At 42.5% G+C, this 14,337-nt stretch overlaps 1 protein-coding gene across 1 annotated transcript; it reads left to right on the forward strand.

The window, feature by feature from the left end:
* Positions 1–570: 570 nt before the first annotated feature.
* On the forward strand, positions 571–13,898 carry TMEM220 (transmembrane protein 220). Its single transcript, XM_054571240.1, has 6 exons — positions 571–755; positions 1,510–1,539; positions 5,288–5,348; positions 6,446–6,569; positions 7,736–7,795; positions 13,747–13,898. Exons 1-6 carry the CDS (start codon positions 645–647, stop codon positions 13,880–13,882), a joined length of 522 nt encoding a protein of 173 aa, XP_054427215.1. The 5' UTR covers positions 571–644; the 3' UTR covers positions 13,883–13,898.
* The last annotated feature ends 439 nt before the right edge of the window (positions 13,899–14,337 follow it).

Genomic DNA, 14,337 nt, shown 5'->3' on the forward strand with positions numbered 1-14,337 from the left:
ACGAGCCTGACTGCAGAAAAGCTGTGAACTGTGTAAGATGCTAATATAGCTGTCGCCCCTGTAGGAAATTACCATAATGCTTAGAGGGATTTGAAAGTTCCTGAGCTTTGAAAAGAAATGCATAAAAACTAATCAGAAAACACACCGAATACCCACTCATCTGTCTCACCCTCTTTCCTTTTTTTCTTCCTTCCTTCCCTCCCTCTTCTTTCTTTCTTTCTCTCTTTCTTTCTCTTTCTTTCCTTCCCTCTTTCCTGTTTTCTTCTCTCCCCCCCTCCCCACCCCCTCTCTCGGCTTTAGTGAAAACAAACATTGGCGTTGGACCTCTGTGGGGTCAAATGCGACCTCTGTGGGGTCAAATGCGACTTCCCTCCAACACCGATGACCTGCGGGGCCTGGGCAGGTCGTCCAGTCCCAGGGGGGTCACTTTGGCCTTCGGTGGTGGGAACAGCGACACCCCACCCCCGCCGCGTTTTGGGGCAGAGCGAGCGGGGGAACGCAGTGCGGCTCCAGCAGGGCTACGGCCCAGCCAGACGCGCGCCCGCGGGCGTGTCGGGGACGAGCGAGGGCGGAGCGGGCGTCGGGCGGAAGGAAGGGTCCACGGGACTGGACTCCGACCGCCCCGCCCCGCACTCGCCGAGCCCATGGCCCTCGCCGAGCCCATGGCCCCCGCCGCGGGTCGCTGGGCGCCGGCCCTGTGGAGGGCGTGCAATGGGCTGATGGCCGCCTTCTTCGCGCTGGCGGCAGTGGTGCAGGTCAGCGGCCCGGCCCCGGAGGCGGGCGGTGGGAAAGGGGCCCGCGGGAACCACTCGCGCCCGGCCCCCAGCTCCGCTCCCGGACCGGCGCGCAGTGCAGACCCGCGAGCCGGCAGGGTCGCAGAGGCGGGGAGTGTAGGTGGAGGGCAGGGTCTGGATGGTGCTTCTGGAACCCCGACCTGCTCCCCACCTGGGACACCGGTGTGTTCCTAGGGCCGCCACAACCCTCTCTTTGGTTTAAAGGCTGGAAGGACCTGGGTCAGAGTGTGTCACTTGGAAAGGGACGGGAGCAGAAGCAGCCCGGGCACCTTTCTTGATATTCTGCTCGCGGATGAGACTAAACGCAGTTCGGGGTCTAGGACAGGAATCAGAACAAAACGTTTTAGAGCACAATTAGGCTTTCACCTCCGCGTTCGGCCACCTTCCCGGTACCTCTCCTCATTCCCTGAGACCGGAATGCCCTAACAACACTCATTCCAGGTTTGGCTCACCCTTTTCAGAGTTCCTTGCAGTTCTTTACAAAAATGTGTGGGCTGCATGTTCAAACCATCTGCTATGTTCAGTCAGAAACCCCTTTTCCCATCACGATCTGCTAGACTATGTCTCATTCCTGCTTCATATCCCCAGTGTCTACGGGTGGCTTGTTGCAGCGCCTGGCCTGTAACAAAAGACTGGGACGAATCAAAGAGCAGACCCAATGGGGGAATGGAACCTGGCAGTGCGTCTGCTAACACCTGATGTTTTCACATTGCAGGTAAATGATCCCGATGCAGGACTCTGGATGGTGAGTATGAGCTGCTCTCCTCTGTCTGAAAGAAATGTGGGCAGCACCAAACACAGCGTTATCTACTTGCTACCACCGCCTGCACTTGGTGTACTTACAGACAGAAATCTAATCCTTTTTATGGTCTTTTCCCTAAATTACTACAGGGGAGTGGGTCAGAGCGATACGGTACTGTGTGTGTGTTAATTCAGAATTTTCCAGAGACATAGGCGTCTTTCAGCAGCATTCCCCTTGAATAAATGGTCCAACTGCGGGTACTTTTTTGAAGACACAGAGTAGAACTCCCAAGGTCCCCATGCATGAGTCTCTACCCAGACACGCCAGCAAACACCTGGCCAGAAAAGGCAGGCTTACGGTTTGTGGCTCTGCTTATTCAGTGAGCTACATTTATAGAAAGTAACTAAAGCCCATGAAACCTACAGTACACATCAAACCAGTGCTCTAATTAAACCATTTGAGGGGACCATGCTATACATTTTCTGAAATATCTGGGTTTTGCCCAGTTTCTTTCACTACAGATACACAACACTGTACAGTATCACTGATAAACTTTGGAATAATGTCTACCATGTACAGATGCAACAAGTGAAAGCATTTGGAATTATAATGCAATATTCTAGTCATTTTTTTAAGTGTAGTAGAACTACAGTCTCATATTGTCCAGAGTCACGTCCCTGAATCAAATAAAATCGCCTCTTGCTCAGCACTCTAGCTCGTATCCTGAGATCAAATACTACTTCCCTGCAGACAAGTCTCAGATATACAGCTCAATGCTGAACTCACCAAGGACTGCGAGGTAGACCCGCCTGTGTGTCACCCCAGTTCCCAAGTACACCCAAGGTCCTGCGCGGCCTCTTTCCCTCCAGAACCCACTCCGCCTGTCGTCAGCAGGATGGTTCTCTGAGTCAGCCTTGCTCAAAACCCCAGTCATCTCTAGCATCTCTCTCTTCCTTACCACTGTCTTTGAGATCCTGTAAAAAAAAAATAGTACCCGAACAACCACCCCAAAAAACCCAATGTAGGTCTAATTGCTTATTGCTTATCCATACAGTACCTTGTACCTATTACCTCTCACTTCATGCTTAGAGGACACAATATGAATAGTAAACCCCATGTCCCTCATCCCCAGTTTAACTCTCCATTACCTCCCACAAGGACCCTTGTGACAGCTTCCTAACTCTTCTAGCTGCCTCTCATCTCTTCCACTGAGAACACTTCCTACATAGAACGTTCGTCATCTCTCAAGATGTCTAAATTGAAACACTCCAACTTGGCATTCGAGGCCCACCGCAATATGGCCCCAGCCCAGCTTTTCAGCGTGGTCTTGGAAGGCCAGTCCATCTATGAAAGTTACTGGGCCTTGCCCCTAGAATTCCTGTGTCATACTCTACTCAAGCTTCAAGGTCTAACTCAAATGTTATCTCATCCACAAAATTCTCTGCCTCTTTCCTGTAGGCTCCAACCACCCGTCCTTTGAGCCTTTAATATGGCACTAATGCATTTTTCTTTGCATTAGAGTTGACTCTACATTCCAGCTCCCAGGGGGACAGGGGCCAATACCTTCTTGGTTCTCAGGCAGCCTAACGTAGTGCCTTCCCTTACCGACTCTTGAACAGAAAGAATGAATGAATGCACTGGTCCTTGGAGGCTTGTCCTGCACCTCACTCATGTCTGAGTTCCCTACTTCATCTTACTCAGGAAGCATACTTGTATCAAGATGCATGCAGGAACAAACAATAGAAAATCTGACTAGCAGGTTGTAAAAATACAGATTATCTCAACAAGAAGTTCAGAGGCTTCATCTTCAATGGCGTCGCCAAGGGCCTATCTTTCTGGCCTCCTTCTCTCATGTTTACAGCCCGGCTGCTGCTGCTGCCAACGTCTCATCCCCAGACAAAAGCATCCCATGTAAGAAGAAACAAGGCAAGAGCAAAATGGGTTTTTCTCCTCTGCTTTCTCCCCTTTTATCAGGGAAGAACCGTTTCCCAAGAAGCACTTCAAGCCGGCTATGTAGTTTGTACACACAAATGGGCTTATGGGCTGGGATCCATTCTGTTTAGTCAGCACCCGTGCATGTTGGTTGTTAAGTACTTTGAGTATCAGCTTTGCCCCTAGAACACTTTACATTTCATTGCCGAAGTGTGATCATCCCTTGTTGCTAAACGAGGCTGGAAAAACAAACTGGCTTTTCAGTTTATACAGTGGCAAGGAGACAAGACAAAACAGTAGTATTTGGAATGACTGCCTTGGGACTCAATGATTATGTGCTGAATTAAACTAAATATTGTAAATAAATATTATGATACCCTTAGTTTAAAAAGTCCACCAAGAGAAAGACAAAGGACTATCAAAATGGGTTCTACCGAGTTCATTATTATTTTACTGTGCATTGTTCTTGTTTTACTAAAAACAATTATTTTCCATCTCTCTGCCCTCAAAAATTCTCATTCAAGGCAGAGAAAAGAATTTAAATCAGGATTAACATGGCATGGTTGCCATGAAAACCATTACTTAGTGTTAAGGGCATTTTTGTTTAAATGTTTACAATATACTGAAATAAGGTCTTAGATCCTTTAATCCATGGTCTCTGTGTGTATAACTTCTGTCCCTCTCCCTCCCTCTCAGTCCCTAAGTCAGGGAGCTTTTCCCCGCCCAGGATATGGAGGGGGAACTACCTCCTCACTACTCTAAGTGGGGTCCTTGGAACAGCAGCAGCCTCCCCTGGGAGCTTATTAGAAAAGCAGTCTCAGGCCCTACCCCAGAACTCTGGAATCAGAATGCATTCTAGTAAGATCTCCAGGCAGTTCATATGCACGGTGAAGGAGGGGAAGCACTCGTCTAACCCGCACTGGCATGGCTGAGAGTCGACCTGCCTTGCGGATGTCCTACTGGCCAACATACCAGTAATCATGAGGGAGGGAGTGGGAAGTCTAAACAGAATCTGAATAATCCAGACTCCAGGGCCCCAGGGCCAAGACAGCAACTCCCTTAAAGTGTACGGCTTTGACAACTTTCAAATAAAACTTTTCTGACATGGGACCACAATTAATGTGGTTATGCAAGTGCATTTCTGGTAGGTATAAACCTACCGTCTCCTTGCTTGACCTCTTTCCAAAACACACATGCAGCAATGGCAGGTGAGGCTGGAGTCTGCTGTGAATGAGGCTTGAAAATAGGGCCTCTTCCGGGCCAGCCTTCCAAACTCCAAACCAACTTACAACGGTTTCCCAGGTGAAGAGCCCGGTCTTCTTCTTGAGCACCTCTGATCCGCAGTCAGCAAACTCTGCGGTCTCACTTGCGGAGATGGGATACTGGGCTGGGAGGCGCGCGGTGCCAGACCCAGCAGGGCTGCCCAGCGGGCTGTGGCTACCCCCGCCCTGCTTTGCAAAGAGCATTTTCTTTCATGCAAGTGGGGAAAGGCCATTTGCGCATGAATGTTGCTTGGGAGAGATGAGGTCAGTGTGTCTTGAGGCCCAAACTCTGCTGACTGCTAGAGCTCAGAGAGACATGAGCCTTTCCTGGGACAGCCTACAGTCTAGGAGGAAGGCAGGTGAAATGACAACTTGATATGGTTAGGTGCCATACAACCAGAGATTACCACTTCCTCAGCTGTTCCCGAACCCTAAAGTAGATCGTGGAGTGCAATGGCCTCCGATGTCGCCTTTCCTTCCTTCCTCGATCTTTCTGAACATCTCCTATGTTGCACGTACTTCTTAACCCCCGCAACTTCCTCCCTTTTTGCCAACAGGCTGTGTATATGATTCCTGCCGGGCTGACCTTGCTCGTTGGACTTGATCCTCTTGTCACAGGTAGGAACGTTGGATTCTGAGTGGAGATAAAAAATGCTTATGAATGAGTGAATGGCTGTAAAACAGAGGGTTTATCATATATTTATTTTGTAGCCTGCTTCTTGGACTCCATACTTACATATGTATCCCAGGCGAGTATGTGTGTAAAAAATTCACACAAAATAGCTGGTCTGTATTGCCCGTAGGATACCTGCCTCAATTATGGGTAAATGTAGCTGCTTTGCCTTTTATGACCCTAAAAGCTCTCAGCAAACCTTTAGTTGGGCAGTTATATACTATAAAACAGTGCCGTAGGAAAAAAACACATTTTACAGTATTTACTAACATTTTCTTATTAATGGGGAATATTAGTCCTGCAAGTTATTCTTCATTCTCTTAAAAGCAGCTTCTACTAGTAGGGCTTCAAAGTTCTCAAGGTCTTAGAATAAAGACTGGTTCCCACCTGGGAGGGGCAACTCCTGTCCGCTTGGTGCTTGGGCTCCTTGTTTGGCCCCTAGAACTCTGTCTGCATCTTCAAAGTGTCTAAGTTGGGGCTCCATTCATTGCAAGCAAGGAAAAAAACTCAGATGGTCTCTAAGCTAAAAAGTAGATGTAATGGGACACCTGGCTGGAGAGGCGAGGGGGGCGCTGGCGTCGGGCCCTGCTGGGCTGGGACTTAAACCTCCCTGTGCATTCAGGTCCACCGTGGACCGCAGGCTTCAGTCCTGGGCTCCCCGAGGTCGTCTTGCAGCTCCGTTCGCGTCTTCACCACAGAATATAGAATCCACGATATCTCCACCAAAGTCCCAAGAATTGAGCCATTGGCCCTGATTTGTCATCTCTTCATCCTGAGCTAAACTGCTGTCACGAACAGATGAAATGCATTGGGTGACCCAGCTTAGATCCATGTGACCGGTGTGTGGGAGGGGTGGATTCCCAGAGAAAACAAGGGTAGTCTCAAAAACAATAAATGTCCACTTAAATTTATAATTACTGCCTTAACATCTGTGACGTCCCTCAAAACAAGACAAAGCCCAGACTGTTCTGAATGCTTTGTCTGAAAAGTCCGTACAAGATCGTTTTCCTCTGGGATGTGATTCTGTGATTTCCATTTTTAGGTAACTTGATTTGGAAGAGTGTCTCTGCGATACACATCTTCCTCTGCACGGCGTGGGCTGTCCGCTTGACACACTACCTGGTGCTTCATACGCAGTGGAACCTCCTCCATGAGGAGGAAGGCAGGTGGGCACTGACGGGCTCTCCGCAGGGGTGGGAAGAACCGGAAATCGGCTCCTTTCCAGCATCTCATCTGTGCGCAGGGACTTAGTATCTCCAACTGCGCCATGAAAGGCAGGGAAGGTGTTACCTTTTTTACAAACTGAACCTGAGAAATGATGGAACCACGGCCACTTCTCTGGGCAGCCATCGCGTCCTATGTTAGATAGCCATCAGGCAGTGGGTCCTTGTGAGCAAGGATACTGTGCATGAACAGTCCCGTCTAACACAGTGAAAACTCCGTCAGCACTGATTCAGTTCTGCCTCAAGCCAAAATCTGACCTACAAGTGTGATCAGCCACCTCAGGGGTCAATTTCCCTTTGTCATAGCCATTCATTCTTACCGGCTCTTCCTTTGCTTCCTCCCACCTGTCTCACTAGGAGCCCAACTGCTTTCCTTTCCATCCCATTGCTAGCATTTGCCAATACGAAGATTTAAAGACCTGTAAGTTAAGCGTCACTGCTGAGGCGCTGCTACAGTGTAGGATCAGGTTGGACCAGTCAGTGGGGGTGTAAAGCCAACAGCTTGAATCACCTCCACCGACTTGAAGCCTACAAGCCATGGTGAACCCAAAGTGGGGCTTCCAGGGGTACTGTGATCAAATACAGTTGTCTTCTACCTTATGTAAATGATGAGTGCTTTTAACACATTTCTAGCATGAACCCAGCCCAAAATCATTAGTCTGGCTCACACAGCAAATCATTTCTCTCCGCAAAGCTGTGACCCAGTCTTCGCAGCATGTGCTCAAATTATTACTCAACACCTGAAACAATGTAAAAAAGTGTGCTTGATCAAATTGAAGTTGTATTCTTGGTTGCAGTATTCCACCCAGTGACATGAAATGATTTAGCTGTTTTTGTTTTATTGGTTTCTTACTCATTTCTAAGTTGGGGTCAGTCATGGAGTTGTGTATTTGCTTCGTAAGGCGGTATTTGTTTTTATGTAGGGATTGTTAACTATCTGTGGAAAGTAAATTATGAATCCGGCCAGACTTGAAAATATCCTAGGGATGCTATGTATCTTGAGGGAAGCCATCCAACCATCAGCAGAACCAAGCGTAATGGAGATAGTGGGATGACGTGGCTCTCATTGGCCGCCGCTTCAGATGTACGCACTGCCTGCTATTTTACAGGGAGCTGTTTGGCCTGGTGATTATCACAGCGTGGATGAGCCTGTGCCACCATTCATCAAAGTAAGTTTTCAAATCGGATGTGTTCAAGGTTGATCAGGATCAGACCAGGTAGGTTAAATGAGCTTTTTGAAACACAAATAAGAACAGGAATCTTTTGAAATATTTCTAAGGAAAGTTCATAGTAGTTGACTCAGTATCTCATGATCATTAATACTTTCATGAATACTATGGTTCCCCACACGGCCAGGAGTAATCACAGGGTGTTGCCCGTGGAAAGGGTGTTCTTCAGGGAGAAGGAAAATGATCTCAGAAAGAACCTTGGAGATTGAGGGAAGAATAAAGAGCAAATTTTTTTTTAAGTGTGAATACATATAAGGAATATTAATGTTATAAACAATAACGATGTTTTGTGGGGCTTAAACATACAGGGGAAAAAATACATGACAGGAGTAGCATGTAAGTCGGAAGGTACAGTGTTCTAAGATCCTTAAATTGTCTGGGAAGAAGTAAAAGTAGCAATTTATATTTGACTTTGGTAGGTCACAGATTCATGTGGTAATCCTCAGGGTAAACACTAAAAAAGAAGAATGAGTACAGGCAGCAGGAAAAGAGAAGAGAAAAAGAACAGATTAGGAAAAATAGGAAGCAGATGTTAGGAAAATAAACCCATGTATGTGAGAAATTACATTAAATGTAAATGTTCCAAATATTACAATTGAGTCAGAGATTTTCAATGTGGATAAAAATATTAAAAACCCACTAAACAAATGCTTACAAAAGATAACCCTTAATTATATAGATACAGAAAGTCAAAAGATAGAAAAACTACACTTTACAAATACTAACTAAATGAAAGTTAGCATAGCAATTTTTAATTTAAAAAAATATAGACTTTAAGACCAACATTACAGAGAAAGGACATTTTGTGATTATTTTAAATTTTTTATTTTAAAATATTCAGACATACAAAAGCAGAGACTAATACAATGAATGAGACATACCCATCACCTAGCTTAAACAGTATTTGTCCAGTCGTTTAATCTGTATCACTGTCTTTGCCACACTTATTTTGAAATAAATTCCAGATATGTTTTATGTGTAAATATTTCAGTATGTATCCTTAAAAAAAAAACTGCTTTACCATCATCACACACAGAAAATAAAAGAATTCCAAAAAATTGAGTTTTCCAGTCAATGATTATCTTTCCCAAGTTGTTTCTCTGTGTTTATTTCCAATAAACTGGTGGTTAGATCCATACAAAATTACTTCATCGGTGGTATTTATGTACTTCCATCATAATATACATAATGCCCGGCTGTTTCTTCATAATGTTAGTCTTTGATGATCATTGCCTAAGTCCATTAATTCATTTGCGTTTCAAAACGGTGCTATTCTAATTATACCATTCCTTATTAGCTGGAAACCTTCTATAAAGGGAAACTTCCACTTAACAGTTCTTTAAGATACAGATCATAAGAGGAAAAGGAAAAATAGAGTTGGTTCTTAATTTTCCAAGTTTTCAAAATAATGAGTCTTTCGTGCCTGGGAATCTTCCAAAAGTGAGTCTTGTTTATGTTGTGTGAGCAGGATCATTGCGAAGTCGTGGATTTCAACAGAGCTGATCTTGTTTCAGTCCCTAGACGTCGTCACCTTTGTTGATGCTGCCGCTGCCTGTCCTCCCCAGTGGCATTCCTTCTGGTTTGCATCCTGAATTTTTTTCTTCCATAACCCCAGTTGTCTTCTATTGCTTTCTGGTATGACCAAATGTTCCAAGATAATGTCGTACATGTAACACCCCAGACCCGGAATCAACCACTTGTCCAAGCAGCCCTGGTTACTTCTGGAGGGTAACGGTATTTAAAGGTCACAATCTAGGCACGAGCAGCACGCGCTGCTGCTGGATTGGTCGTTGGTTCTTTTCAGTGAACAGAGCTAGGAAATTCACATACGTGTGCAATATGTGTATATATAACATATAGAAAGATAATTTTACACGTGTACTTAAAAATAAAATGAGTTCATATTGATCCTAGCAATTCAAATGGAAGGACACAGATTTTCATGTAACCTTATCAGCAATCTTTTATTTCCTTTTAATCATCTCTAAAAATCTCTAATCATCTTTAATCATCTTTAAAAATCTCTAATGCCAGCGCCCTTAACATAACTCATTTGACTTACCCCACAGTACACGCACAGTCTCAGAAAAGCAGTGATTACCGGAAACAGATTGCTGGGGGGTTCGTTTGTCGTCGTTGTTAGGCAGCACTCCTCTAAGGCAGGGTTCGGCACCGCCTGGGCCCTGCCCTCTGCCCACCCACACCCGAAGCCAAAAAGGGTGGGGACCCTGCTCTAAGGGATATACATTCAAATTACTTGGGATCATGAGCCTGTGTGCCAACCAGTGAATACAACTACGTTTATTTTACTTTCATTTCCAAGGATAACTTTATTAAAATGTATTGTCTTATAATTATGTAAAATAGCTACCTGGTCCCAAAGTCAAATCTCCAAAACATATTCAAAGAACTCTAGCTTCTTGATCTCCCAACCCTACACTCTCCCTTTTACAGGTAAAACTTTTTTCAATTTTATGGTTTATCTTCCTACGGTTTCTTAATGGAGCAAATATGTGCATTTATTTGTACTCCTGCTTATCTTAAGTAAGTGGAGGCATAGTATACACAGTTGTCTTCTCTTTGATTTTTCCCTGACTACATCCCAGTGATCATTCTGTTGTATATAAAGACTTCCCTTATTCTGCTGATAGGTCTACAGTGTATCAGTCCTCTGTTCAGATTATAGCCAATCTTTTGCTATAATACCAACAGTATATTGTCAAAATTTTGAATTTTTACTAATCAGTTAAGAAATGGGTAGTTTTAATTTGCATTTTTCCTATTAGGATCAAAGGTGAGCATATTTTCATATCATTAAGAGTCATTTGCAATTCTTTTTTCTATAAAATATTGGTTCATCTCTGAGATACAGGTTTTACCTGTTTTTAAGGCTGTTAGTCTTCTCTTTTTAGAATCTCTTTATATACTATGACTATTAACCCTTTGTGACATAAGCTGAAAAAATTTTTTTTGCAGTTTCTTATTGTCATTTTACTTTGCTTATGAAAAGTATACTTTGCCATGAAAATGTTTTGTTTTTAATGTAACCAAATCTATCAGTCCTTTCCCTTACTGCTTCTGGATTTGGAGTCCTAGGAAATCTTTCCTCTCAGCATTTAAAGAAAAGTAAGTTTTCTTCTAATACATGTATTTACATTTAAATTTTTGATTTAGTTAGAATTTATCCCAGTGTGACAGTATAAAGAATTGATCCAAAATTACCTTTTTTCCTTTCTGCTACACTGTAATCTCAACACCACTTGTAAAAACTGGATTTAAGATGCCAAAGAAAGACACCTTTTAATGACTAAGGATTCATTAAATCAGGAAGGTATTATAAACCATTATATCAGATATAATAACAATTCTAAATTTGTATACAACAACATAGCCTCAAAATAGATAAAACAAAACTAAAGTTGGATAATCTACAGCTATCTTGGGAGACTTTATCAGACTTCTTCCAGACACTAACAGTCAAAGAAAACCAACCAACCAACCCAGGAGAGATGCAGCTGATCTGTGCTACCAGGCACATGCGAACACTGGCACCAGGAGCGGTGGAGCACACGTTCTTGTCAAGCACACGGTGCAGACCTGCAAAAAGACTACGGTGGGCCATGAAATAAGACCCCCAAAATTTCAGAGAATATCCTTTCACCACAGTGCAATTAAGCTAGAAATACTTGACAAAAATAATTAGACAATCATTTATGTCTGGAAATCAGGAAATATACTTCCAAATAATATCTGGGTAGAACAAATCACATGGATTTTAGAAAATATTTTGAATGCAATGATAGGAATACTACATATTACATTTTGTGGAATGTAGCTAAAATTATGCTTAGAGGGAAAAGTATAGCCTTCAATATGTGTATTAAAAAAAACACACAAGGGTGAAAATTAATGAGCTAATCTTCCAAGAATTTAGGAATTCTCCAATTCAGGAAGTCAGGAAAGTACATCAAATTAAACCCAAAGAAACAAGAAGAAAGTAAACATAAACATAGAAACCAATGAAATGAAAAGTCACCATAAAAAAAAAATAGAAGACTGAGTAGGTCAGGTATTCATTCTCTGAAATGATTTATAATACTGCTAGCCTGGGTAAGACTAAAGAGGGAAAATAATAAGAGTGAGAGCAAAGAAGAGGAGGTACAAAGAGCCAATATCAGGTATGCAAAACATCGTTATTATCTAGTAGATATTGCAAAAATCATTAAGACACTATGAATAACATTTTGCCAGCAAATTTGAAAATGCAGACATAAATGAACAAATTCATTAAAAAATACAATTTATCAAAACTGAAACAGGAAATACTCAGAACAATCCCATAAATATTAAAGAAATTGAGTCCATAATTTAAGTTTTTCCTAAAAAACTCTAAACCAAATGGTATAATTGGAGAATTCTACCTTATATTTAAGGGGGAAAAAAATGCCAGACTTCAACAAACTCTTCCAGAGAATGAAAAAAGAACAAACACTTTCCAATTCATTTTATTAGGGCAGAATATTCTTGATACCAAAACTTGACAAGATCATTACAGGAGGAAAAAAAAAAAAGGAAATTACATGACAATCTCACTTATGACCACAGATGGAAAAATGCCTTTATTCTAGGAATACAACCAGTTTAATGTTCAAAAAGCAACCAATGTTTTCTACTACAGTAACAGAATGAAAGAAGAAATCAAACTATCTTCTCACTGTATACAAAAAGAGCATCTGATAAAATTCGACATCCACTCATGACAAAAGCTCACAGAACAGAGGTGTGCACGGGAACGCAGCCAGATGAGGGCATCTATGCCAAAGCATGATGCTCCCCAGTGCGCAGGAGAGGATTTCCCTGAGGTCAGGAACGAGATGAGGTTGGTCACTACTGACATTTCTACTCAACGCTGTCCTAGTTACTGTCCTCACCATACAAGAAGGCAAGAAAAAGGAATAAAAGGCCCAAAGGTTGAAGAGGAAAAATTAAATTTTCACTATTCATGGGTGATATGATTATAAAGAAAAGCAAAAAGGATCTAAAAAGTTTTTTGAATAAGTGAGATTAGCATGACTGCTGGATACTAGGTCAATATACTAAAATCCACTACATTCTTATGAGCAAGTAATAGAAAATAACAACCAAAAGTTATGATTTATAGTAACATTAAAAAAAATCAACTCCCTAGGAATAAATCTAGCAGAGACATGCAAAATATCTATATTCAAAACTGTAAAATATTATGGGAGAAATTAAAGACCTAAATAATTTTTCTGTGGCAGTATAGGCTAAACATATTATTGGCAAAAGGATAAATTAGTGAAACAAAATAGAATTTAGAAACAGATCCATCCATCCATCCAGAGACGTATGTCATAGCGGCACCGCAGGGCAGCAAAGAAAGGCAGTCTTTAATAAGTAATGCTGAAGCATTTGGATATCCATGTGGGGAAAAAGCCAAACCACCCCTACCTTACAACTTTCAGAAAAATTAATTCCAGGTGGGTTACAGATCTAATGTGAAAGCAAAAAGTAAAACTTTTAGAGAAGGTAAGATTTTTGAAGACCTTCGGGAGGGGAAATGTGTCATACAAGACTCTCAAATCATTATGAAAAGATAAATTTTAACACTGCTTAATCAGTCAATGACTTCAGTTCCTCAAAAGACATGACTGAGTGGAAAAAGCTATTTGCAACACATATAAACAAAAAGGATTTGCCTTTAGAATACATAAAGAATTCATAAGATCAATGTTATATTTCAATAAAAAATGTTTTTAAAAACGGATCATACCAAAAAATGTTTTACCAAATTCTATCTTTACACTTGTTTCGAAAGCAATCTGTAATTTTAACTGGGTTTTTATGTATAATAATTTCTGTCTCTACAGGAACCCGGGGGGTGGAAGAATCCGGCTGGCCGTGGCCACTGCCGTCGCCCTCCTCCCCGCCGCGGCCTGGGCCTACGTGTACATTAACACAGAGCTGCGGTCCTCCTGGCCAGCCCACTGCAGGACAGTCATTTGAATGAAGAATCCTGTTCTTAAAATGAAAATTTTCAGTTTTATAAACATGGATTATTTTCTCAATCCTAAGAACTGTTTGAGGCTGACGACAACACATCGATCGGGCTGGGTGGGGCTAGTAAGAGACGGGGTCTGACATTCCATTGGGTCCAAGGGAAGCAGAAAAGGCAGTCAGAACAGAGCTAAGAAACAGGGATTCTAACTCAGCTTCCTCACTGTCTGTGTGACTTGGGCAAATATAAAAGTCTCCTGGTGGGTATTTCTTTCTCGATAAAACAGGATCAATACTATTTATATAGTTGCAAGGATTAAACCAATAAAATAAGAGCACTGTGAAAACGTAAAGTGCTTACAAAGGGCTGCACATAATTAAAACAGAGGGAAGCTGGGTTTGCTTAGTTATGATAGAAATGGAGGCTCCTTCCATTTAACGGGTACAGTGCCATGAACTAAATG

The sequence above is a fragment of the Pteronotus mesoamericanus genome, unplaced genomic scaffold (assembly GCF_021234165.1).
Source record: "Pteronotus mesoamericanus isolate MK-2021 breed Mesoamerican mustached bat unplaced genomic scaffold, CSHL_Meso_final contig_22, whole genome shotgun sequence".
In the NCBI taxonomy this organism is placed as follows: Eukaryota; Metazoa; Chordata; class Mammalia; order Chiroptera; family Mormoopidae; genus Pteronotus; species Pteronotus mesoamericanus.

Coding starts and splice junctions, on each gene's coding strand:
- TMEM220 (XM_054571240.1), top strand. CDS start 645: ATGGCCCTCGCCGAGCCCATGGCCCCCGCCGCGGGTCGCTGGGCGCCG. Junction 1,540..5,287: donor CCGATGCAGGACTCTGGATG/GTGAGTATGAGC, acceptor TTTTGCCAACAG/GCTGTGTATATGATTCCTGC. Junction 6,570..7,735: donor CTCCATGAGGAGGAAGGCAG/GTGGGCACTGAC, acceptor GCTATTTTACAG/GGAGCTGTTTGGCCTGGTGA.